This window comes from Botryllus schlosseri, chromosome 2 (genome assembly GCF_051294905.1).
Source record: "Botryllus schlosseri isolate E-star chromosome 2, Bs_hap1, whole genome shotgun sequence".
Lineage (NCBI taxonomy): Eukaryota > Metazoa > Chordata > Ascidiacea > Stolidobranchia > Styelidae > Botryllus > Botryllus schlosseri.
Window position 1 is genome coordinate 14,973,429 of NC_137237.1, and position 20,413 is coordinate 14,993,841.

The 20,413-nt window shown below is 41.3% G+C and overlaps 2 protein-coding genes across 3 annotated transcripts; both read left to right on the forward strand.

The window, feature by feature from the left end:
• The first annotated feature begins 2,266 nt into the window (after positions 1–2,266).
• On the forward strand, positions 2,267–15,344 carry LOC145433771 (deoxynucleotidyltransferase terminal-interacting protein 1-like). Of its 2 annotated transcripts, XM_080310976.1 has the most exons (14): positions 2,267–2,380; positions 2,621–2,731; positions 2,804–2,980; positions 3,768–3,863; positions 7,024–7,159; positions 7,780–7,847; positions 7,909–7,959; positions 8,522–8,596; positions 8,774–8,832; positions 8,894–8,954; positions 11,568–11,639; positions 11,887–11,939; positions 13,282–13,439; positions 13,968–15,344. In XM_080310976.1, exons 2-14 carry the CDS (start codon positions 2,624–2,626, stop codon positions 14,201–14,203), a joined length of 1,350 nt encoding a protein of 449 aa, XP_080167102.1. In that variant the 5' UTR covers positions 2,267–2,380; positions 2,621–2,623; the 3' UTR covers positions 14,204–15,344. The 2 variants fall into 2 exon arrangements, with proteins under 2 accessions (XP_080167102.1, XP_080167101.1); XM_080310975.1 differs by lacking the exon at positions 2,267–2,380 and having other exon boundaries at positions 2,515–2,731.
• A 2,252-nt stretch (positions 15,345–17,596) lies between these two features.
• LOC145433772 (uncharacterized) lies at positions 17,597–20,368 on the forward strand. The gene is made up of 3 exons (XM_080310977.1): positions 17,597–17,754; positions 18,217–18,408; positions 20,139–20,368. Exons 1-3 carry the CDS (start codon positions 17,616–17,618, stop codon positions 20,204–20,206), a joined length of 399 nt encoding a protein of 132 aa, XP_080167103.1. The 5' UTR covers positions 17,597–17,615; the 3' UTR covers positions 20,207–20,368.
• Positions 20,369–20,413: the final 45 nt, after the last annotated feature.

Genomic DNA, 20,413 nt, shown 5'->3' on the forward strand with positions numbered 1-20,413 from the left:
TGTCAATGCAAACAGACCGAACTTTGCGTAAAATATACTGAGGAATAGGCTGATCAAGTGATCAGCTGTTAGCCGACATCGAAAACGAAATAGCTATCGCGCTTGACAGGGGGTTGTAAGCAAATGACTTGAAGGCCACAATTTCACGGTGAAATTGACATTGGAGAATATAATATCAAAGTAAATATTTGAATGCAAATGAGAATGATATCATCATCTCGTCACCTATCTCAGTATGGAACACAGTTAACGCTACCACAGATACACCGGCTTTTGCGTGAAATCCGCAATGCGTTGTAGGCTAAAGTGTCAGATCTGAGCACATCTCTACCATATTCGACCTTGATAACGAGATTACTGCCCTAATCATTGAGTGTCAACCTTGAGACTTGGCACAGCGTTCGATACTAAAATCAAAACACACCGTGCAAAATCTCATGACAGATCTAGGTAAGGAGCATCGTTAAAATCAATAGAGACCAATACCGGCTTTGCGTAAAATCTGTTAGCGATAAATGACGAGTCAGCTCTCACTCGACTTAGGAAACGAAATTACCACTAACATAGTTCAGTGACAAACTTAAAACTTGGTACAGCGTTCGATACTAACATTAAGACTTACCGTGCCAAATGTCATAACCGATCTCAGTATTGAACATCGTCAAAATCAATGGATACCAATACCGGCTTTCGAGTAAAATCTGTTTGCGATACATGACGGATCAGCACACACTCAACTTCGGAAACGGATTTACTACCCTAAACTTTAAGTAGAAACCCTGAAACTTGGGGCAATGTTAAATACCACCATCACGACATGACATACCAAGTTTCAAGGGTTTTCATGGTGTGAAACACCATCAAAATCGACCTATACCAGCAAAGGTCGACTAAACGCATATGACGGTAACCGAGTTCAGATAGATACGATTGTTACATCACACCTTAGGGGCACAGACCTATTGAGCCCCGGTTGCTCGGTAATTTTATGAATAGGAGAGAGTAAATCACCGTTTCTTTATTGTGCGCGGCTTTGAGAGAATAGACAGTCAAAGCTTGTTATGAGCGCAACTGGGGCAAGCCCCGGCTAGGCATTCGCAAAGCGAAAACACAGAAGAGGATTCGATTTCCGCAGAGACTTCGCTATATATGGGCATTTACAAGCGAAAGGACAAGAAGAATACGTTTTTCGCTGTGATTTCGGTATATATAGATTGTTGTGCGTCAATAAATGGTAAAGAATTGTTATTGAACAGAATTTTAGGTGGGGTAATGCCCCAGTTGCCCTATAGGACGAGCCGCCACTGGTATCCTTCAAAATATGAAAATCGGCATTGTTCTAAACAATCCCAACCACGCACGACCGTTGTTATGGTCATTGTGCTGCGCCGTTGCAATTGTTTTAGAACAATGCCGATTTTCATATTTTGAAGGCTATTTCGGGGTGGTTCCATTGCCTTGATGAAAATTTAATGTATATTATCAGAATCAGCGCGACTGTAGCTTTCAAATAAGATCAACTTTATTTAATTTGAGCGCTCGGGTCGTCATCTATGGGCTTAGCAATTACGCTCCCGTTTCATGCTAAGAAGCGACAACAAATCTGCCGTTGTCGCATCACTCGACCGTGACTCTCGTCTTGCCCATCTATCCGTAGGTTAGTTATCTATAATTAAACATGGAACGGCAACGACCGATTTTGCAGCTTCGTTCCGCTTCGCCGGGGCTGGAGTGGAGAATTGTTTTGCGTAAGCGACTGTAGGATTTCTGGCAATCCAAAATCTATCTTCCCGAGCGCAGAAATTATTGAATCTGGTCTTGATCGAAAGCTACTGTTGCACCGATTCCGAAAATATAAATTAAAATATTGATCGGGCACTGATCCACCTAGAATCTGTCCTCCAAGTCTGAAATATCGGCATCGTTTAGAACAATCAGGTAACCGCAACACAATGACCATAACAATGACCCGTTGCGACTCTCCGATTGTTCGAACAATGCCGGTATTTCAGACTTGAAGGACGGATTCTAGGTGGATCAGTGCCTGATAATTATTTTAATGTATATTTTCGGAATCGGCGCAACAGTAGCTTTCGATCAAGACCAGATTCGGTAATTTCTGCGCTCTGGAAGATAGCTTTTGGATTGCCAGAAATCCTACAGTCGCTTACGCAAAACAATTCTCCACTCCAGCCCCGGCGAAGCGGAACGAAGCTGCAAAATCGGTCGTTGCCGTTCCATGTTTAATTTCTATAGAGAAAGCCTTCGTTGATTTTATTTGCTCAATCTCGCGGATCCGGCTGAGGCATTGGAGTGTGATTTGTGATCGAAAGCTACACAGTGCGCGAGGAAGAGGAGAAAATAGCGAATCGTATGCGATGTAATTTCATATTTTTCTTATTTAACTAGTAGCATGCTCTCAGGGCTCAGTAAAAATCATGATTATGCTATGATTTCTGTGGTGTCGCCGTGGCGCCGTCGGTAATTAATTAATTACCCCTTTCTGTTCTACAGCAGTTTCTCTCGTGTGATCGCGGTGGCAATCAAGTAATCTTTTAGAGTTTCGAGAATTAGTTTATTTACATCCAAGAAGATCTGTGGGCATCTGTATCCATTCTAGAGAATGACTGCCGAAGTTTTTGTTCCTCGGGGATATGTTTCAACAACATTCTGGCCTACAGCCGCCCCAATTAAGGCAGAAAAGCATCGCGATACAACAATGGTGGATATTGTACGTCACTAGACAAAGGGAGTGCATGAGATTGTAACGGTATTTTCTTATGAAATTCTACTTATTCCACAGCAACCGTTTAGTGTCTACCAACAAGATAATCCTCATACCCTACGAAAAAGAGGAAGTCATTACGGTGCTATGCCGCGGTGCAGAGCAAATGCGACAGAATCTCTTGATCTTGTCAGAACGGTTTTGCAGCCTGCCATCAATTATGACATTGTTGAAGTATTCAAAAAGTATTTATCAGTGAGTATGGTAGCCTAATCATTAATCAAAATAAGAGTCTTTTCTCATTATTACTCTAACTCTGAATCTGACCCCCAGCCCTGGCGAAACCTATTATTTCATATCAAATCCGAACTCTGGTTATATACACCACCGAAATGTCCATTGGATTCCTGTATAGTTGATGTGAAAAAACTTGAAATGGTTTCCAGATCTGGACTTGAGATCTGGCTCCATTTCCATGCGCGTAATAGTCGAAGGGCGAATAAAAGTGACTCTGTCTACGTCATACATTACTAAGCCCCTATGCCTTCGCTGCTGTTAAAAGGCAAGGAGGCTGTATGCAAACAAGTTTCAAAAGTTGTCTATATATTTGCACTCCTGTACTGTTGAACTATGATGTTTATAAATGAGTCAACCGATTTTTTTACTCGGTGATTCCTCTTTTGCAATCTTCATGTTTTTTGCTGACTTTAAAATTGAACTACCATACCGGAAGTGACGCTTTGTAGTACAGAACTTCATGATACATTTAAATAATATATTGATATTTATTCTGGAAGCTTTTCGGCTGACACTCATCAGGGTTTACACAGGGGATACAGGAAGTGTTCTTAGCTGTCAATATAGGCAACTATATAACATAGCATAAAGACTAATTTAATATGTAGACCTATTTTTATACTTGACTTGAGTGAGCGGCAGACCTTGTCAGTCATTTATGGTTAGCTGTGAAATATGGTCCATCCAATTATAATAATTCTGCCTTTCCGTTCTACAAACTGAGAATATTCTCTTGTGGTTTTAGGTTTATCGAGATGCTGCTGAAAACGTTGTTGCGAACATGCAAGCCGAACCTTTTTCCAATTTTACGCCGGATTGTGATTTGAATGCTAGCACTATGGTAAGGAATATTTTTTTCATCTTTTATCGATATTTGATGAGAATTGGTCTCATCCTGTTTTAATATGATAAATTTTGTGAAATTTTCTGACGGTATCAACTCTTTATAAGTATGATTAAACCGTAATAAAGTGTCATAAAGGGACTATCTTTATATATTGATCAATATTTCTGTACCGGTACATATAATATTACCGTACTTTAATACCCATGAATCAGAATGTGGTTTAATCATAATTCATATTTGACCACATCCAGTGTGTATGAGCACATTTAATGGTTTGGCATCTCTGCCAAGGCCAGGGGTTCTTAAACTGGACTCCACAGACATTTTGTGGGTACTCGAACTAGTTTTAGGGGTTCACTGAAAGGGCAATATGTCATCAAGAAACTACAAAAACAGATTATCCTTTGAGAATGACATCGTGATGGGAACGTTGACCTGGCGCATAGCCAGGGGGGTTGGGAGTTCAGTATATTGTATTACCAGTGTTGCGTGTGGGGTATGGCCAATTAGTGTAAAACATGTTGCCAATTAGCGAATCGTCTGCGCACAACATAACGAGATCTCCCACTGATATAGTTTTTCATTTTGTACACCAAAAATAGGTCATTGTTTGCAGAGCTAGGTCATTGATTGTCGCTAGCTTGATTTATCGTGCTTGCAACAAGCCTAGTTCCGCTGGCCTGAACAATCTTATCTGCAATAGGCCTGGTGCGTACAATGCAGGGGCTGTGGTGTCGGTAAATTTTACCACCGGCTCCGGCTCCACACATTTGAATGACTATCATACAACCATTAAACATATGCAAACATATGATTAACGGTGGCATGCTAAATTGTTTCATTGTGGCACAGCTCGAATTATCCACTATGCAATTAACATGAAAGAAAGATTTGCTAAATATCCTTTTTTAAGTTTTTATTACATGGACTCTCTAATATCCTGAAATGTATGGATCATTCAAATATGGCAGATATCCAATCCTGTACAATAAAAATGTAGATAAAAAATTCAAGTGTAGCTCTTGTGTATGAGTCAGCAACTGATAAAGAGATTAAACCTACTAATTTTGTCATCGCACACTATACTGATTACAAGCACACACACTCTTACTACTCATAGACATTGGTCTTCAATGGAATTTAGTTAAGTAGTCAAAGACCATAGCCCATGTCTAGTCTACATGCACTTAATCAAGTATTCAAGGATTGGGACTTGCAGTCTTTCTTAATCATTTGTTCGACCCAAACAGCTAAGCTACACTACAAATATTTTTAATTTTGTCGAGTGGGAAGCATCGTTTGGTCAAATATACATCATTTTTACAATTTCACAAAACCAGCCGATGCATTTGCTCTGTCACAGTATCATGGTATCATTCCAAAAATTGCATCAATTTTGACTGCATTGCGAAAGCGCATATTGCGATTTTCTTTCCCTGTGCAACTGAGTTGTAATTTGCAAGTAATGTATAATTTTATCTACATCAGGGGTGGGCAACTTTTTCGGCCAAAGGGACACGTGAGATTTACGAACCATTGCGCGGGCAACTGGAATGTTGATAACCTTTTTTAGTCGTCTGATAGGAGTGAACCGAATTAGGTAACATTGCAAACAAGACTTATATTAATACGCTCTAAAATTAATAACAATATGTCGTGCAACTGTGCAGTGCGCAATAAGTCCTGGTCGCGCGCACCGCGAAATTATTTTGCAAGATAATGACTGAATTATATCAATATGTTGCTAACATACATCGGGGGTCGCATCTGTATGGTCAACGTTTAGACATGCAAAATCGACGGTATCAGCCTCTATCATTTTGTGCAAATGTTTTGTCGACGATCTCGCTGCGAGTGCACAAGCGAAGCCGCATGTTGGACGATACATTATCTCCTAATTGCGAATATAGTTGGACTCAATTCTGTGAATAATATGTATTTATAATTTTCAGAAGGGGGCTCAAATACTGAATGCAAGAAATTTAGTGACAATGAATCATGCGAAGTACCGAGAAAAATTTCAAGTCAAATAAATCTGCTATGAAATATACTACTTTATGGTCATAAACGAAGATCTGGGATAAATGTGGCTGGCCCCCTGGATGCGTCAATGCGTCAGAACTGTTGTTTTAGTCATCATCAAATTTCGCGGTCATGCTAATCAAATTTTGGTTGGCCTCGCAATTGCACCTGATGTCATAAATAATTTCGAGAATTACCTCGCAGGCCACACCTAACCTTCTCGTGTGCCAAATTTGGCCTGCGTGCCACGGGCTGGCCACACTTGATCTGTATGGTTATTAATAACAGTGATTGGTGGTACGCAAAAACTATATTGAAAATTCTTTGAAAGCAAATGTTTTCATGATAGGGAAGTTGAAGTCAGGGTCATTCTCACAAACTCTGACTCCAGTCAGTATTTTCCCCACGACTCCGACTCCAGCTATTATAGTTTTCACGACTCCGACTCTATCAAGCGAAAATTACCCAGACTCCGACTCCACTGACTCCACAGCCTTGGTACAATGCCATCACTAACCTACACATTCGCATTTGCAGTAGGCCTGGTGCGCACGATATCATCACTGGCCTACACAATCGCATCTGCAATAGGCCTGGAGCAAGACATCGTGTTTTGGGCCTCGCAGGCTCTGGCCCCTATCTCTTGATAGTTTAGAGACAATGCCGTTAGGTTTATGCGCTGATTAGCGATTGTTATGTCATACTGGCTAGAGTGACGTCGCAAAACTGAATGTACCCGAACGGATTTTTGTTCATGTCGCTAATTGACAGCACTTCTGGACTTTGTAAAAAGCTTATCATACGCGTAAGTTCTCCGATATAAGCTTGTATAATCGTCATTTACGCATGTACTTAACCCTACTGAATCGATACTATATCGGTAAATTTGAAAAAATCCAAACCCCCCCTATATTTTTTGGCTGGCTACGCGGCTGACTGTCACTATCTTGTCGATGATCTGTTATCTTATTTTAGACTTGGTAAGCCTGAATAGAGTTCAGCTTGTCCCGACCGCCCACAAAACTTGAAGGGGTCCGCGATCAACAAGTTCAAGAACCCTTGGCCCAGCCCTTGTCTACGATTATTGTTCAAACCTGTTGATATTGCACTGAAATCTTAACCAATCTTTCAGGTGTATAAATTATGTTGTGATGCTTTGGATCATTGTAAGACGTTATTTGAAATCGCCAAGCCCGCTAATGTCACTCAAACGCCTCCCGAATCCTCGGAAGTTCCTACTAGCGTGCCGTCATCCAAAGCTTCTGTTGGTAAGACATTTTACATTGTTCTCTAAATGCGATTAATTAGTACCGGGTACCAAAATATCCAAGTGCAATACATCTAAGATACCAATTTATTGGGGTTAGGTGTAGGACTTGGCTCAACAAGTCGAGTAGAATTGGTGCTGAAATTATACACCCCTTTTAAAGAACTATTTTGATGACGTAACTTACCGCTATATCTTAGTATCCACATGCAAAATGGGTCTTGCATGTTGCTTTGTTGCCGAGCACACAGGATTTTCGAGTAGTGTTCAAAGTTCAACCCAGAGCATTATATTCTGTGTGATCGTATAAAGGTACATACTTGAACTTTGCAATTTTCTTTGATAATCTACTACAGTACACTGTACACATTGAGTGGTGCTCTCTGTGGTACTTGACTCAAAGCTTGATACTTGACTTGAAATCGAATCGGTCAGGTCGGTTGGTTTTGCCCAGACCAAGTCACGTGCCGGTCTTCATTTTTGACCCCAGCTCTTGTGACCTCGTACATTTTATAGTGTTGAAGTCAGTGTCTTGTATTTTCAAGTACTTGTATTGCTGTGCCCAGGCAGAAAAGAAACATGGATATTGCGATTGTGATCAGCTTGTCTTTTTATATTCAGTTGCCTCTTCGTTACCAAATCGTCTGATGGTGAAACGAGTGCCTAGCCCAGACTTTCCGTGGTCCAAGGTATGTGGTTCTGTTGCGCTCTATTAATAACGAGCGTTCCCACTTGTGCGTTTATTTTCAGAGGCTCGCGAAAAGCTCTCCGCGAAGATCGTTGTCACCAACTCCCAGAGCTGTAAGATTTAGTTTTGATTTTGTAACATTGTATTGACCATTTTGCTCAAGCTTCAGTAAATACTGTGGTAAAAACTGGCCTGCCCTATGTGTACTACTTGGACGATCGAGTGCATGGTCAAAATTGTCATCAGAAATATTTATGATCAAAATTATAATGGACATTATTCGAAAACGAATTGAAGAAGTCAGGACCTTGATGTTGACTGTAAATTTGCATGCATAAGCTGCCTGCGATATATGCTGGGAGTAATGAAAGTGATACATGCAAGCTGCAGTGTTCGACTGAACTTGACAATGAATTTTCACCTATAAGATGCAACATACCACTTATTGCGTGTTGGTTTCGTTTGATAGCGGGTTTTGCAAGCGGACAGTTTACAGTGCTTATCCGTCCCTTGTACTACTTGGAAATATCAAATCTTGAACGAAATCCCCGTATATGTCAGTTGTAATTTCTGTCTGATGAGTACACAAATCATAATCTCTTCTGTGATTGTTGAATGATAAAAACACATCAATGAACGCTGTCGGTCCGATCTATAAATATGATTTTTCAACAGAAACGAAGTCGCCCAAACACATCTCGAAGGTATGGCAGCCCGCTTCATGCACGTGAGCAAGCAGCCCGCGAGAATGTAAGTTATTGAATCCTATTTTTGCAATTAAATGCGGATGTAGCTTGGGTAATTTCCTCCGTTGTCGTATCGAATTTCTAATTTAGATGTTATTTCCTTATTATGCTGTATCAGCCTGGGTTGGTGCGCGAATGTCAAAGGCTGATTGCTGTTGACTCTTACCTCTTGCTTTTGCAGTGGGATCCAGACAGACTGACGACTGAAACCAAATTCATCATGGGAACCAGGGCAAACAAGTTCGTGTTGTATATCTGTTGCGTTGACGCTTTCTTTCATTCGTGGATAATATTTTTGTAGAGCTCTGGGATTGGGCGCTACTCGAGGACGAATATACATGAAGCATCCGGAATTGTTCAAAGTAAGTTCAAACTCTATAGCAGGGGTTCTCAACTTCCCTCGTATAACGGGCCGCATTTTACCATCAAAAGACGCTGCGGGCCGCAGAACATATTCACCATGTATTTGTGGGCTACTATTAAATTTAGGGTATTGGAGCCTATTTATCAGTCGTATGCGGGTATTTCTTACATTTTAATGCATTCTAGAGCAGGCGCAGCCAACCTTTTCGGCCAAAGGGCCACATGACATTTAAGAACCATTGCGCGGGCCACTTGAATGTTGATGACCTTAGTCGTCCGATTGGAGCGAACTGAATTAGGTAACGTTGAAAACAAAACTTATATTACTACGCGTTATAATTTATATAATTATGTCATGAAAACTCGGTGTTTAACTGTGCAGTGTGCAACCATGTCCTGGTCGCGCGAAGCGTGAAATATTTTTAAAGGTAGTGAATGAATTCGATCAATATATATGTTACTAGCATATATTGGGGGTCGCCTCTGTATACCACTGGGTTCATTTGGTAAGGACAGGATTATTCGGCGTTGAGACATAGCAATACCGAAGGTTTCCGTGAACAAACCTCTATCATTTTTGCAAATGTTTCATCGCCGACGATCTGAGCTGCGAAGTCGCATGTTGGATGACACGTTATCTCCTAATTGCGAATATATTTAGATTCAAAACTAAAAATTAGTCGAATTTATAATGTTCAGGAGGGGCTCCAATACTAAATGCAAGAAATCGAGTGACAACAAATCAAGCGAAATGCGAAATATTCTACTTCATGGTTATATACAAAGATCTGCGATAAATGCGACTTGCCCCTGGCTACGCCAATGAGTTGGAACTGATCGTTTAGTCATCATCAAATTTCATGGTCAGGCTAATCAAATTTTGGTTGGCCTTGCAATTATCTGATGTTAATGTAACTAATTTCGAAACCTTCTCGTGGACCACATTTGGCCCGCGGGCCAAGGGTTGGCCGTTCCTGCATTGCATTCGTTGCCAAGTCGGTATATGCACCTCCAAACCCTTCCACCAGAGAACCGAACTCTCTGTTCCAGTGCGTGAGCGAGCAAGTATAAAATTACGGTAACTTCTTCGTTGAGAGGCCATTATCACTTTTAGCTCTCAGTTATATGAGAAGAAGTCACGCGTTTGAACTAATTTCCGAGGAAACCATTCAGCCCTTCTCCTTTTCTTCCATGGCCGGAGCGCTGCGCCAATAGTTACAGAAGTCAGCTTTGTCAAGTTAATGTTTTTCACTGGTCCCCTTCCCAAGTTTGCCCAGTCAGCATTTCCTCCAGAAATATGTCCAGTGTAATGAAATGCACCTGGATAATTAGCTTAGCAGTGTGTGTGAAGTAGGTGGATTCGTCCAATGCTAGGCTAAAGTAGTCTACGTGACAACATGTTCAAGAACATGCGATAAAAATTCGACTTGCATTGCTGTAATCTTCTGGTAACTATTCGTTTGTTCAATCACACAACTGTAGCTACGAACTTTGTCGAGTGATGTTGGCCTTGCTGTCAAATTCCGGAAACAGCGAATATACGGACAGTACCTTAAAATTTTATTGAAGTCACATCTTCTCTAGTATATTCCTGGGTTTTGCAATATTCCAAGTAATTTTGAACAATGCTTCTGTAACGTCGTCGACAATATTAACAATGCCTCGAAATGTGGCTGCTGAGCATGACACCCAACTAACAACGTTTTCTTTAATATCAGACGATATGTATAACTCCAGAAGAAACGATCGCGGCATAATTTTAAGCTTCTACGCTTCGTTACAACAACTGTTCTTCGACAAATATGACACATTGGTCTTCTATAACAATACTGTGCCAGTAGTAATTGCGTTCATAATGAAAGATGTCGCGGGCCGCAAAATAACCGTCCGCGGGTTGAGAACCCCTGCTCTATAGCATGTATATTTTTTTATGTCTAGGCGGATCATGTGTTGTACCACTAATATGGGCGGAACATTTATGAATGTCCGCGATTATTTTCTGGTATATCAATGTGGTTGGATTCAGTTTCATATGCAGATAATCTTGCATGGATATAGGACCTCGACTTGAATTCCTTATCTCGGCAGTCAGCATCTTTAATATATTCTTCTTGAAGACTATTTTCCCGGATCATGATAGATTATGGCCAATACGACCCCAAATTATCTACTGTGATGTTACTTTCCACCCATTTATGATGTTCAAAATTTTGTATGACTTGTTGCATGTTGTTGTCAATGTCTCAGTGCATCGTAGAAGCTCTTGAAAGCTTTCACATCTTCTTGAATGCGCAGCCAGATAAAAGATGCTTGCAGAAGTTTTCAAAGAAATTCCCATCACAGTGAGATGTGGAGTCGCCGAGCCTGCTATTTTTCGATTTCATTTGTGTAGTTTCTGCATTGTTTGGTCGCTGAATGTTGTCTCTTATGTAGTATATTTGGTTATATGTTTCATTTTAAGTCAGAGCACAATATTTATTCAAGAATGTTAAGTTGTTTACATACTCCAGCAGCAATTTGAAGTGGGAAAGTTTTTGTAGTTCTGTAATCTATGTAATATTGTTAGTTTTGGAGGCATTTCTGGCGATCGATGGATTTCTGCTTTATTTCAGTATTCTAGCGATCCGGAAGATAAAAAGTGGATGGTGAAAAACAATTGCATGATGGCCACGGGAGGGAAAAATGTGAGTGATCAATGTTCTTCAAGTCTCGACGGCATCACCTTTCAGAAGTATCCCATGCAGCGGAACTTGTTGCTTTTCCTGGCCCACATATGTGCCATTCGATCACCGAGTACACCGCAATTTTTTTTTTTAGTTCAAGTCTATATTTTGCTCGAAGTGATATGCCCGCCATCCAAGAACTTTTCCTCTGCTACATTTTCTAATCCGGCTCCATCACCGGCAGTAACTAACACTCCCCCATTTGCAGACTTTCATACTCATCGCTGATGACATATATGACCTTTTAGAGAACGAATACAAGTAAGTGTGTGCAACTTTGCATTTTTCATAGGTTAAATACCGTAACAAATGATCAAATTATGCGCCGATTCAGTCGAAAGGAAAATTATATTAAGCTAATTTCGTACGCATTCTGCGCTGTTCAGCTACATTTCAGCTGTGGCAGTTGCTGACTTGGTAACTTTCTTCCATTACAAGATTACGTTTCAAATTACAAGCCTAGTGATCCACATTCCCGATTGTTAGGTGGCCTGCTGTCGTTGAAATACAGCAGGGTTGTAACCAAGTCACAAGGCTCCGAGTCACAAGTCAATCTCAGTTTTATAGTTTTGACTCGAGTCAAGTCGAGTCATTTTCAATTCACCACCGAGTCAAGTCCGAGTCCAAGTCACCGAGCAGAGGTTCGAGTCCGAGTCATGGTATTATGACTCGAGTCGAGTCCAAGTCATTATGTTGACTTCCCAGTTTACAGTTAAAGGCTTGTTGAATCCACTTTTTATAACTCCGTTTGGTGATATCGAATGGTTCGCATTTATAATATACTAATTTTCGTCATTTTTAGCAGTTTCTGGACGTGTTTTCAAGTACCAGTACCAATAGACGAAATCCCCATAGTGTGATTACTGTACTATTCCTCGAAATTATAATGAAACGTCGGTCTTGGCCGTCTGAGTCTCGAGTCATTTGACTTGGTTCGAGTCAAGCACAATGACTCGAGTCCAAGTCAAGCACAATGACTCGAGTCCAAGTCGAGTCAATACACAAATTGACTCGAGTCGAGTCATTTCCGTATTTTGAGAAAATGACTCGAGTCAAGTCGAGTCATCTGAAAAACGTGACTCGAGTCGAGTCATGACTCGAGTCATTACAACCCTAAAAATACAGGCCCATGTTGGCGCTGAACTAGAGAATTGAGTAGGCATAGTAACCTGGTGAAGTTCACCTAATGAAGTTAACCTAATGATATCAGCTGACAATTTTCTCTGGTGCTCAAGGTCTTATCCCGGTGTGTAGGCCTACTGTGTAGTAACTAACTGAATGACGTGCGTGCTAGCAATTAGGTCTGATTATTTTAGCGCGTGCTACACACTCGGTTATAGGACTAGTAAAGCCATCGAAAAGCAAGCATTCGTGCACAGTTCTCTGTGGCGATCGCGGTCGCCCTCTTCTATGCGATGGTTAATTACACCGCCACCTCCATGTGTCAGTGAAAAAACAAGCCATGAAAAAGAGTAGTAACGTGCTCCACGAAGTCTATGTGACGTCATAAAGACAAAATATGCTACTCAAGGTGAATCCCCCTTTGATCTCGGCTGGATATGATAGTGCTGCGGACGTTACCCGAATGTCACCCTTTTCTCAGGGAAAGCCCGCACGTCATAAGAGAGGAGATGCAAGTTTTTAAGTTGCCTGAGTTCATCCTTCAAAAGATGCGAAATCTGATGGGGAAAGAGAAAAAACTGGCGTTGAAGCTAGCAAGCAAACCTACTCCGCCAAAGTCTGACTCGCAAACAAGATCAGGTAATTCACGACACAAATTAGGTTGTCCGACCTCTGTTCGCCGCAATTTTCTATCCTGGCAGTGTCCAGTTTGACTTGGCGTTAGCTTTTATTCCAGTGTAATGAAGCCGTTATGTTATGTATATTTGATATTTCCGTTGCTTCCATATGAAACAGACATAGATATAGACCTCTCGTGGGTTCAGAACTGCAGAAGAAACCAACTGCTCAAAAACATGCCTTTTGAACATGAGTAATCTACTTGATACTGGAGTATTAATCGGTATCGGTTATAGAAGTGGTAAAAGTAGTCTGTGTTGCTACTAAAGGAGAAGTAATATGGCAGATATCTACTCAATTACAAGTATAAATTGTGATTTCCAAGACATGTAAAGCTACTTCAAGTTGCAGTAGCGAATGAAGGTAATTTCAAAAAACCGATTTGGTAGGGCGGTCACATACTATAAAGTGGGCTACTGTACAATGTACGTACATATTAGGTGTATATTTATTCATTGTTCATTTTGATATTATGTTATTCATAACCAGCCGAATCCAGCCCGTATGCTGACGCCAAGTCTACCCAGCACTCGCCATCTCCGGTACAGCATTCCAAACGAACGGCCGCCGAGAAAGCCACCGCCGTCATCATCAAGGACGAATACGCCGCGGCCAGCACTTCCGCCGTGAGGTATATCGACCAATCGGATCCCGACAGCTCGTCTATTGATGACGGTAGCGGCTCCGACTACGATGGAGATGATGGCGGTCACAGGAAGAATTGAACTCTCGTTCAAGTCGCGCAACAAGCCACTGTCCAGGATGCAACCAGAAAGATTGTGGAGCAGTGGCAAATGTTACAGATCAGCGTGGGACAGATTTTCTGGCCCGGTCTTACAGACCAACGCATTCTATTATACTTAGCGTAGTTAGCAGGGCCGTGGAGTCGGTGCAGTCTATATCCAATTCTTGAAACGTGACCTCATCCACTTGCGACTCCAGATCTGATCTTCTTCATACAATTCGATTCTGACAGTCAGATGAATTTCATGGTCCTTGAACATATGAGCAATTGAGCATGCGACATAATAGCATGCGACACTTTGACCTCGGCATGCGACACATGAGCGTGTGGGGTAAATTACGGATTAGAGGTGGGTTAGGGTTACGATATATATAAGGGTTAATTTCATGCTCGTATGTCGGGCAACCGATTTTCATATTGTAAAAAATTCCAAAAGAATACCCTATACTTAAATAATTGAATGTGATTAAAAGCAGAACAAGTGCAGTCCTGTTTAGGAGAGGTACAAATGAAACGCAAGGGATACAATTATATTGTTTTTAATCCACTCCTAATGAGAAAATCACAATACGAGTACACGAATGAGATTTTCCTATTGGAACGACTTACTCAAGTATTCTTGGACTGCTTTTGATCTTGTTAAGTGAAGAGTTGTGCTCGAATGAATTTGCATCTGTTTTATGAGTGACATTTCCTCAACTACCGGGCAATATAGCCACTCTGATACCGTGACAATGAACAATTTTGCACGCATATGTCGATTAATCAGTAATTTTTTGTTGGTTAGAAAGATGCACTTCGATTGATCATAATTTGTATAAACCAGGTTACCAACAATGTCACTAATAACGGTAATAATTGCTTTTATAATGCCTCCTATTATATTTGCTATATTTAACGACATTTAAAAGCAGTTGACTTCGCATTAGAGTAGTCGGACAAACTCAATCCGTTTGATATTGCCCAGGTACAGCTCGGAGGGGCACTAGAAGAAATTTGTTACTCCCACTCCACAGCCCTGGTTAACGCTATCGACTTGTGATTAACATCGAAATTGAGCTTCTGATAACCTATAATGTGCCGTTTTTATTGTTAATAAAATCACATGATTATTCTCGTTACTTTTGTGTGTATATGTAATTTGGGTTGAGCATATCGCAGGCAAAATCATCGGGTTTAATTTTCTTGTAGCAAGGGCCGACGGCCGTTGAGGGATGAGGGTCCATGTCTTTAAAATCCAACGGGAATGACAATATAATCATGACTAGACGCTACGTTTTTCCGCAATCCGTCGTGACGTAGTCAGTATTGTTAGGGTAGTCATGTGCAAATAGACATTTCAGGTTTCCAGATGCATGTACTGTCAAAATCTAGAACAGTTTGTTTGTTGGCCAAACTGCGGGAACATAGGTGGTTTCGCGGAAATGTTTAATTATCTGGACCAAATGGGTCTGGAATATCTAGAATTGAGCGAGATAGTGTAATGGTTATGCGTCCGGCTTCTCGAGCGGTAGGTCGTGGGTTCTATCCCCGGCCGGATCATACCAAAGACTCGAAAAATGGTATCCGCAGCTATCCTGCTAGGCGCTCAGCAATCACGGATAGCATGGAGGAGAAAAAAAAACGGGGGCGCAGACTAGATGACCTCATGGGGCCGTATCGCAACTCCGTCGCCAAAGCATCTCGATGGTGCAGGCGAGAAAGAATATCATGTCTCTCTCTGAATACGATATTCGAATATCGCAGGTCCCGCCATAACTTGTAAGTGGTTACAATGTACAGCGAGAATGAAAATTTTGCCGTCACGGATTTATTATGATCATGTAGTTTGTAGTATCATTCATCAGTTACAATACTCAAATATAAAAATGTCAAGAGTATTTTGTTGGCTTGGTAGGATGCGTGTGTCTTTCGCCAAATGATTTGTTAGAAATCAGGCGCTTTCTGTGTGAAGTCGAATATATGTCTTACTTCAAAACTCAGATTACGTAGGCTGCGGTACATCTCCCACATTTCACGACACATCGAACGCTTTGTAATAAGATCAAAACTCGACGGCAGCTCGTGAAAAAGACGTGTGTGAAGGCATTTTGATTAGATCAGAAAGCCCATATTATATTTCGATAATTAGCATCCCGCAATGCTTCCCAGCGAAGAGTATATAGGAAAGCGAGACAACGAGGCAAAGGTCTAGCGACGTGATCTATTTACCAACAACTACTATCTCATTTGGGAATCGTGTGTTTACTAATGTTCTTATGCGTCGAAGAAGTGAATTACTAGATTTACCACTGCTCATTATGCTTTGGAAACAAACTTTTGTTCATCTTGACAGCCTAACAATAATATTTGGCGACTGTGTCAACATTAGTCGTTGGTTGATTCATTCATTCACTACTGTGTGAATGGGCTTAAAGACTTGAAGGGGGAAACAATACGAATGGCTTGTCGGGGCTTGATGATCGGAGTGGCTCGCTTTTAGCGCAGGGCGAACCTCTTTAGGGTATGTGAATATCTGACGTACCTACTCGACACAGTGTGGTTGTGGTCATAATAGCTACGGGAGGTAACGGTAAAGTAGACAATATAAATTGAGAGTTTGATCTTCACGCAAATCGTCGTCTTCGGTAATTAATGAACTTATTTCTGTTATTTAGGAGCTGCTGGCACGCGTGTAGTAGAGGCTATTGTATGGAATGCTTGATATTCGAGTATTGCAACTAAACAGCTCACAACCGGTGTTTAGAACCTCGACGAGAATAAAAAAACAGCTATTCATAATACTGGTCATAGTGTGTTAAAAGCAGACCTGTTCAAATTATTGCCGTATGAGGCCACGTCCTCATACAATGCCTAAGATGCAGTGTAAATCGAAGCAACAAAGCTGTGAGACCAAGTCGTCTGCCATGCCAAAGTGGCTAGGTAATGTATGCTCATGCTCAATTACAAGGTCACAGTTATATATAGAAGCAGTGCCTTTGAGGAGGCCAAAAGTACTCAATCAAATTGGTTGAGTTAGGCCTATTGCTATGTAGCGAACGCGCAATTTCAAATGGCTGTCCAGTGTCCATGTGTCCATGTGCCCGTCGACGTGGTAGTAGCCGCTAACCGGCTATGTGAGCTTACCTAACCAAGGTACAATATCTACTACATTCCATAAGGTTTGGAATGAATCTGAGGGCACTTATGACGTACCAAATACCAATATACCTTTTCACGACAATACAAGAGCGGATTAATGATCGAATCATATTATGCTGCCATTGACTGACTCGGCGCTCGACCGCTTGTAAGACAATAGTTTGAACCTATCGGACTATCTATCAGTATAAAGTACATGGATATTGTTACGCAAATTTCATCTCTATGACAGTTCTACATAGCATTTGAGAATGACGGGGAAACGAAACTGCGGCTTGAGTTTGTGTCAAGACACCATCGATGTAGACCTCCTTGAACATGCCAGGCGGGGACTTGTTAGAGTTCACAAATCGATGCCGACTGCATGCGAAGGTCGATTGGACTCGCAAGGTATAGGCTTACCGTTCCGTTCTTAGAGGCATAAGCTACTACACAGTACACACACATTATCAAATTACCCACGCGGCCTGCTTGTTGGATTTTCCAATCCGACTCGCCGACTTGTCGAGACCACACTACCGTGCATTCACATCATTAATGGCTCCAATAGATATCTCACGAAAGATGGAATCATTCTTGAGTTAACTGTTACCTACCCGATCCTTTGAGACTTTCTTAGATATGGTTCAAACATTCTGTCAGGAATATTGATCCAGGAAGCCTTAAAACCACGGCGGGGTGAGACCAAAGACCTGATCAGTAGCCTAAAACTAGTATCCGTGGCTTTCCCGTTAGGCGTTCAACATTTTCGGAATAGTCTATATGGCGTATCGACATTTTGATGATTGACATGCCCAATGGTATAGCATTTTTGTAATAGTAGCCTATATAAGTGCAATGTTCGCGTTATAGGAAATAGCAAAGGAAGATCCCCTGCAAATAACCAATCGTCCAAAGATAACGTTGCTGAACCGTCCCAACAACAGAAGCAGGAAAAGATTGTGAATTATATCAGTATTAAAGCGCCGCCAAAGCGCACCGTCTTCTACGAGCACAGCAAGCGAGGGTTGAAATACTGGTACGACGACTCGGCAAAAAAGAAATGTGAGTTACACATAAAAGCTATACTGACGCAGTGAATCCAAATTCGTTTTCTTCACTTCAAACAATAGGATGTAAAGAAATATACGGGGCGAGACTATTCGGCGCCATGTCGTACCAAAACAAATCGAGTTTGGGTCAACATGCGACACCACGAAGCCAAAAGGACCCACTCTATAAACAGAGGCCCAAAATATCCATCGCATGTAGATCCCCATAATATTCTGGCTCCGCGAAGTGGCCAGAGCCGAAATCTCGTGTCCCAGAAATATATGAACAAGATATTCTAAAAATCCTGTTACGGATCGCGATGCAAACATTAAAACTGTAACGGTACAGCGCTGCGAAATACTGAAGGTGTTTAGCAACGAAGTACTTCGCGTGTTTCAGAGTACTCTAGCGGGTTTAGATACTTTCAGACTGCTTCCGCACTTCTGCTCAAGAAGTTGTGACGCAAACTACTGTTGCCATGAAAAAGCAGTTTTTTAATTGGTTTGCGTCTGTTATGAGTGGAATTACCGTAACGACCGGGCGACATAGCCACTGTATTTTCGAAGATTGCGTTATTTGTACTGTCATCTATGATCTTGTGTTCTCGCGAAGATGCGTCTTGAAATTTCGAAAAACTCCGATTTACTACTAAAGGTATGCGGTCGAAGACAGCCGAAAAAATCGATCACTAGCTGTCACATCGGGCATTAGACCAGGGTTGTAATGACTCGAGTCACGATTTTTGGTGACTAGACTTGACTCGAGTCATTTTTTCAAATGGGAAAATGACTCGACTCAATTTGTGTATTGATTCGACTTGTACTCGAGTCATTGTGTATGACTCGAACCAAGTCATATGACTCGATACTAGGACGGTTAACAGACATTGTAACTTCGAAGGATAGGAAAGTCACCACATTATTGGTATTTCGTCTATCAGTCCTGATACTTGGAAAACAGGGCCAGAAACTGTTAGTAGGCTACTAAGGGCAAATTAGGATATTATGAGAGCCATTCTATATCACTCGAGCAGAGTTGAAAAAATGTGGATCGAACCATACACTGAACACAGTAAACGCAATGACTTGGACTAGAGTCACAACACTATGACTCGGACTCGACCCTCTACTCACTGACTTGGCCTTGACCCGGTGGTGAATTGAAAATGACTCGACTTAACTCGAGTCAAAACTATAAAAGTGAGATTGACTTGTGACTCAGGACCTTGTGACTTGGTTACAACCGTGTATTAGACCGAGGCGTATGCTACATTGAGACACTGTACCTGGTAGTTTCGACACCTCCCTGTCTATTCGTTACATCGCATTGCATCATTGAGTTTCGCATTGTACATTGTGTCTTGAGCGGATAAAAATAATACAACTGCCGTTTATACAAGTTAAGGTCATTCCCGCGCGTTCTTCAATATAAAAATAGTCAAATTTTAGTTTCGTTATCAGATCGTCGTCGCGACGCATTACGAAATGCTCTGCAACCCAGGGTTCAAGCAGCCTACCACTGTGTTGAACAACATTGTCGATACTACTCCTTGAAATGTATTTACATATTAACCATAATAAATGCGACGCGCAATTCCCAGCACGACTCGGTAGCATACAGCATAGCCTTGTACGAAATCTATCTTTCACCCAGTATTGTTCGGTCGGTCATTTTAGCGAGCAGTGCTATTTCTGTTAGCTATTTGAAATGATATGGTATTTTTCATAAACAAATCTTTTCAGTTCAAAACAAAAGTGTACTCGGGAGGACCGGAACATTACTCGGACTCGTCGACTCTCCCTACAAGTAGACCGAGCAACACAGGATCCGAATTTATAGCCCATAACTTTTGTTTTGTTTCTCTACATCGATTATCATGCATCATATATATATTTAAATGAATTTATCCGAGTGTTGAGTGCGTCACCTGTATCGTATTGTGTCAAACAATAAATGATGAATACCTGACCAATTTAATGTTGGCTAATATGGCTCGCCCTTTGGTGGTGGAGCGCCG

Coding starts and splice junctions, on each gene's coding strand:
- LOC145433772 (XM_080310977.1), top strand. CDS start 17,616: ATGACGGGGAAACGAAACTGCGGCTTGAGTTTGTGTCAAGACACCATC. Junction 17,755..18,216: donor AGGTCGATTGGACTCGCAAG/GTATAGGCTTAC, acceptor TTCGCGTTATAG/GAAATAGCAAAGGAAGATCC. Junction 18,409..20,138: donor CGACTCGGCAAAAAAGAAAT/GTGAGTTACACA, acceptor AAATCTTTTCAG/TTCAAAACAAAAGTGTACTC.
- LOC145433771 (XM_080310976.1), top strand. CDS start 2,624: ATGACTGCCGAAGTTTTTGTTCCTCGGGGATATGTTTCAACAACATTC. Junction 2,981..3,767: donor TATTCAAAAAGTATTTATCA/GTGAGTATGGTA, acceptor TTGTGGTTTTAG/GTTTATCGAGATGCTGCTGA. Junction 11,640..11,886: donor TGGCCACGGGAGGGAAAAAT/GTGAGTGATCAA, acceptor CCCCATTTGCAG/ACTTTCATACTCATCGCTGA.